We start from the raw sequence: 6258 nt of genomic DNA on the forward strand, positions 1-6258 counted from the left end.
AATATGATGGCAGATAGATCGTTAATCATTTCCTTCTAAGTATGATGTTGTAGGTCATGGAGTCCTTTAGCACCATGAACTCGGAGAGTATGATTTTCCACTACCTTTAATGATAACTGGTAGCACGATGGAGTTATCTGGTTTGAGGAAGTTGTCTCGGAGTCCGATTACTCCGTTGCGGTGACTTTGTAGATTTTTATTCTTGAGACCTAGCTTGTCTAAGGCACCTCTGAAAAGGATGTTAGAATCAGTCCTAGTGTTTACAAGTATCCGTTTTGCCAGTCCGGTTTTAACTCTTGTCTAGATGACGAAAGGTGCATCCTCCGCTGAGGTTCCACCACTACAAGAAAAAAAGCCTATCGGCACACTTTTTTCTTGCCACGCTTTAAAAGTATGACCAAAAGTGGTCAATGCCCACGCTTTTATGAGGGTGGCACCTGATTAGTGATTTGGCCACGTTTTTTGTCACGCTTCAAAAGCATGTCCATAAAGAGAAACATGCACGCTTTTATAAGGGTGGCGATTGATTACTGATTTAGCAATATTTTTTTTCCTCGCTTCAAAAGCATGGTCATAGAGAAAAATAGGCACACTTTTAAAGTGTGGCTAGTTTGTCTTCATATGGTCACATTTTTAAAGTATGGCGATATCCTCTAATTAATTGGTTACACCAAAAAAGCATAGCGATAGAGTTCCCACCAAATCTTTTTCCAAAGCCTTTAATTTTTTTTTCTAAGTTAAACACTTTAACCCTAAACCCTCTAAGTGATAACCCTTCATTATCACCCAGCCATCAAACACACCTTACCTAGCCCTCTCCACCCAACTGTGGACCCTTCACTGCCGATGACGACCCCCGCCACCCCGCTGCGTTCTCTCCCAGCCCTTCATCTTCATTACTGCTATGAGAACCCTCGCACCAGCCCTTTCTCTGAGCCCTTCGTCTTCATCACTATTGAGAACCTTCATCACTACTGAGAACTCTTGGCATCTGCTAATTAATTCTTATTCTTTTGTTTTTGGGATTTTATATATTTTTTCTAAACAACTTTATTATGTTTATTTTCAGGAAAATATATTTGAATGGAAATTTGCCATTAGAGGGCCTTGTGATACTGAATTTGAGGGTGGCATTTATCATGGGCAGATTCAGTTGCCCGCAGAATATTCATTCAAACCTCTTTCATTTATGCTTTTGACAGTCAGATCTTACTTAATACTACAAGGTAAGTATTTCTTCCCTCTGTTTCTTTACTCCTGTGATGTGAATCTGTTACTATGTTGCAGATGTGAAAATGGAAGTTTAAATGTTGACACATTAAATTTAGGAATATGTTAGGATCCAATATTTTTATTGCAAAAAAAATTGAGAGCATTGGCTTATTGTGAATCAATTTATGTGAATCTATCCTTGTATGTGTTGCTTCCTATTTTGTTGTATATTATCAAGTCTAATTGAGAGGATTGCAGATTGTGTATTATCAAGTTTAATTATGCTTGCTTCCTATTTTGTTGTGTATTATCAAGGTATTCGTTTTATCTAATATAATATAATTGATTTAATATTTTGCTTTGCTTCACTCTTGTCTATGAATATTTGCTTCACTTATGTTTTAAGTTTGAAGTTTGAACATCAAATAGAATTAACATTGTTCTAAACTCCATATTAACATGTGATCTGGTAGGATGTTATATATGATTTTCTTACAAAGAAACTTTAAAGCTAATAAATAGATTAGATAATACATAGAAATTTGAGGAAGATAACTTTTCTTCTTTATTTCATCGTTTCCATTAATTATATATATAAAGGTAAAAGCTTAAGACTGTCAAGGCAGATTTCTCTAATTAACTTCTATACTTCAAAACTTTTAAAATTTTTTCATAGTGAAATATCGAATGGGTAGATGAATTTTATTGGTTCTTATCTTAGAAGAAATGAGTGGAAGTTGAGTACATATTAGTAATTAGTAATATACATAAATTTTTCTATATGTCTAAACTTGAACTGAGTCTTGAAGTGACAAGTCAGTGAGTGAGAAAGGTTTTTGAAAAATATTGGAAGCTACATATTAGTAATTAGTATTTATTTAAGTTTATCTTTTTATTTCAGACTTTTGGTAATTATCTATTCATTGTTGCTGCCACTGCCACCTCTCTTGGTTTGCTTTTGCTGTGGTACTGCTGCTGCGATATGGATTTATTTTCTGTTGTGCGGTGCTAATTGACTATCTTAATTTTAGTCTACACATTTCACTTGAATTAATTTTCAACATGCGAGCTACTTTAATCCTAGTTGCTGCTGTCCAACTTTAGTCAATGAACGGAACTAAACATATTTCAAAATTTATTTTGTGTTTGCTTGCTTGCACTTAGTTTACTTTTTGAACTGAATTTTGTGTTTGCTTATTTGGTGAATCTTGATGTCATGCTTATTCATGCAAAAATTGTTAGAAAATTGATTGATTTGTAACATAATTGATAACCTTGATCATCTTAAAAAATAAAGAAATATGATTCGGAGGAGATTATTACAATTTGTACTTTTGGAGCAGCTGCCCGCTGGTAGTTCTGCCCTTGCACAGCTTACATGGTTTTGGAAATTTAAGCGAGACTATTAAGGTATCATAATTTTTTTAAATAGTATATCATCTTTTATGGAATGTTCAGTGTGATCAATATTCATGTATTTTTTTTGTTTTGTGTGATTAACTTTGAGAAATAAAGAATGAGTTCATGATGAATTGGGATGGTTGCGAACAAAAGATAAAGAGCGTGTACTTGTTCTCGCTGCTACAAATAGGCCATTTGATCTTGATGAGGCTGTTATTAGGAGGCTTCTAAGAAGGTAAACATACTATTTTAATATCCTATTCTAAGTTCTAACTTCATCCATTGACTCAAATTTTCAATGGCTATTGATCCTTGAGCTTCACTTCAGTTTAGATGTGTGTGCTTGGTTCTCGAACCTTGTTTTCTTGTTCATTATTAAATATTTTTGTATTGATTGGAGACTAGTTTTGCTTTCTAATCTTTCTCACATGTTATTCTACTTTTCTTTTGTATGAAGAAAATGAACAGGGTATATTTGATGCTATTCTTTGTGGACGCATTGATTTCTCATCGGATCCTTGGCCTTCCATATCGAGCAGTGCCAAAGATCTAGTTAAGATGTTACATGCTGATGCTAAGGAATGGCTTTCAGCAGTTGAAGTCCTTAGTAAGTTAGTAACTTTGTATTATGTCAAATGTGGTTTATATTTTATATGTAATTGTATTGCACTATTGTTTATAAAGATCAGTTGGCTGTGTGTTATCTACTACACAAATCTCTAGTCTTAACTTTGTGATCAGATCTATTGGAAGGATAATAAAATTAGCGAAGACTGAAAAACTGGCATGAAACAGATTTAATTGTGACACAAGGATTTTGCTATATAGAGATAAGCTTGACATGAAACATGCTAAAATTGATACACGCTCATACGCTTTATTTGTGGCATTGCAGACAACATAGTTCCAGCCTCTTTCTATATTCAGGGAAACTTAAAATTTTTATTTTAATTCATTATGGCTGCTTGCTATCGTTGCAGTCAATGCAATGTTTATATTCTATTTGTCAATGTTTTATGTGATTTTAATGCATACTTTTCACTAATGCTTTCTTGATGCTGGCATGATTTTTTTTACATTAATTCAGTTAATGAAAGGATTTAATAAAATGAGATGGAAATTTTTATTTGTTCACTTTGATATTAGAAAAAAGTACCTATATTTTTATATCTGGGAACCCAATATATGAAATTGAAATATGCCTTTAGTCTCTAGTATCCGAATTCTGATGCTATACCAAGTCTTGAGAGTTAATATTAATAGGTTCAGGTCAGAGGTGGCCAGCTATGGGAGACTGATGTCTACACATATGACTCAGATCTTGTTGCATGTATGTATTATTATAAAAAGGGGCTACTAGTTTTGATTACTAAGTGACAAATTTGACATACTTAAAATTAGTACTGATTTTGTAATTTGTTGTATAGTTAGTTCTCATGTATATAGGTTACTGTCGCCCAACAGCTTCTCCACCTCCGACAGCTATACAAGAGTTGTGTGTAACCATTTGTATGCTTCAGATTAGTCTGGATGTTGTTTAGGAAATAGATTAGGCTTTTCCTAATATAGAATTGTAATTTTTTTAAATGTATATTTTGGAAGTTGAATTTATTTTTTCTTAAATGTTTCATTCATATTTTATTATGTACATATAAATCAATGGAAGATTAATTTTTTAGTATTTTATTTTATTTGAAAGATTAGCTTTTTAATAATTTTATTTTTTATTTTTTTATTTAAAAAGGATTAGGACATGTTTTTGAAGTGTAACGACAAGTTTTCACTTTTTGGCACGTTTTAAAAGTGTGGCTGTATATCCATCTTTCGGCACGCTTTAAAAGCGTGATTGTATGTCTATTTTTTGGCATGTTTTAAAAGCGTGGCTACAATGTTATACATATAGCCACACTTTTAAGCATGCCAATATATAAAAGCGTGCCAAAAAAGTAAAGCGTACCAATAGATCAAAAAAAGCGTGGCAATAGATCAACCGGCACGCTTGCGGATGTGATCCTTTCAAAAGCGTACCGGTAGCTCAAAAAGCGTGGTGAAAAGCTATCGGCACATTGTTCACACTTTTCTGCACGCTTTAAAAGCGTGACAAAAGGCTTATTTTCTTGTAGTGCGTGTTGGTAGACGTTGGGGGAGAACGTGATTACTGGCGGGAGAGAAAAGATTAGTGTTTCGTTTTTCACGGCTAGCACCCTGAGATCTTTTTTCAATGCCAACTTGGATTTTTTTGGCACGTCTTTCCCTGTGATCACATTTACTATTATGGTTGGGTCGGTATCCGGGCTTTCCTGGTGCACTTGTCGCACTATTCTGGGATTGTGTCCTTCTCGCTCTGGCGATATTTCTCTTTTGATTTTACTGAGTTCTCGAATAATTTTGGCAAACTCAGGGAGTTTGTCATCTCGGATGGCTTGTTCAAGAGTGTCATTCAGATCGAAACAGTCTTGAGTCTTGTGTCTGTATCTTTTGTGATAGTGACAGTATAAGCTCTTGTTACTGTCTATTCGTTCCTTCAGTTGTCGTACCTTCGGGAGAATACTATGTTATGCTATTTGGTGATAGATCTCCGTGATTGGGGCAGACATGGGGTGTAGTTCGTAAACTTTTTCACCTAGGGAGTCGGCTAGGGGCGGTGGATTTGAAGTGCTCTTTTGCGGTGTCTTTGGGCGGGGGATTACTTCGATGTGCCGTATTGGCGTGCTGCCATTTATTGGCTACCACAACTTGGCTTACTTCCTTGGTGGTGAAGTGCTTTCAGAAATTCTCGTTCATGAGCCTGTTGGTTAGACAAAGGCTAACTACAGAATCTGTGAGTTCGTCAATTGTTAGGCACTCGTCTTTGAACCTGTCAAAGTATTTTCTCGTGGGCTTGTCTTGTCATTGGGTGACTCCGAGTAGGTTGATTGGGTGTTTGGCTTTGGCGATCCTAGTAGTGAATTGTGCCATGAACTTCCTGGAGATGTCGTCGAAACTGGCGATCGCATTGTTCGGGAGAGCGTTAAACCACTTGATGGATGGGCTGACTAGGGTTACCGAAAAAGTCCTGCACCAAACCGCATCGGCAGCTCCTTCCAGGTTCATCCTGTCCTCGAAGGCTGTTAGGTGTTCTTGGGGGTCTTTGGTTCCATCATGCCTTATATCGGTTGGTTTGTCGAAACCTTTTGGTAACTTGGCTTTTAGGATATTCTCGGTAAATGGGGTAGTTCATATTATCACATGCTCGCTCCTTGTCCTTGTAGGGTCTCGCCGGTGCCTTCTGTCGTCGTCATCACGTCGGTGCTCTAGCTCTCGAAAAATGATGTGATTCTAGTGTTTGCTATGACGCCTATCGGGTGACTTTTCGCTCCTAATTTCTCGCCGCGATCGGCTTTTCATTGTCACTTGGCTTGTGTGTTCCGGCTGATATCACTCTTTGAAAGTGACTCTGCCCTCTAGAGTTTAGACCCTTTCAGAGAGCTCTTGAATTATCTGGATTACCATCTCTCCTAGGCCGTTGGTTGTTCTGGTCTTCTCGAGTTGGCGGTCATCTTCTCGTGCTTGCTATCTGTCAAGGGTTGGTTGGTGGTGCATTGCGCTGGTTATCCTGGCCTCCTGTGATTTGGTGGGGGGTCATCGTTTCGTAGCTCATGTGTT

The 6258-nt window shown here is 36.6% G+C and overlaps 1 protein-coding gene across 1 annotated transcript; it reads left to right on the plus strand.

The window, feature by feature from the left end:
* Positions 1-304: 304 nt before the first annotated feature.
* Positions 305-4154, plus strand: LOC107494410 (uncharacterized). Its single transcript, XM_052263082.1, has 5 exons — positions 305-331; positions 1070-1226; positions 3071-3213; positions 3877-3943; positions 4060-4154. Exons 1-5 carry the CDS (start codon positions 305-307, stop codon positions 4152-4154), a joined length of 489 nt encoding a protein of 162 aa, XP_052119042.1.
* Positions 4155-6258: the final 2104 nt, after the last annotated feature.

This window comes from Arachis duranensis, chromosome 6, assembly GCF_000817695.3.
Source record: "Arachis duranensis cultivar V14167 chromosome 6, aradu.V14167.gnm2.J7QH, whole genome shotgun sequence".
Taxonomy (NCBI): domain Eukaryota; kingdom Viridiplantae; phylum Streptophyta; class Magnoliopsida; order Fabales; family Fabaceae; genus Arachis; species Arachis duranensis.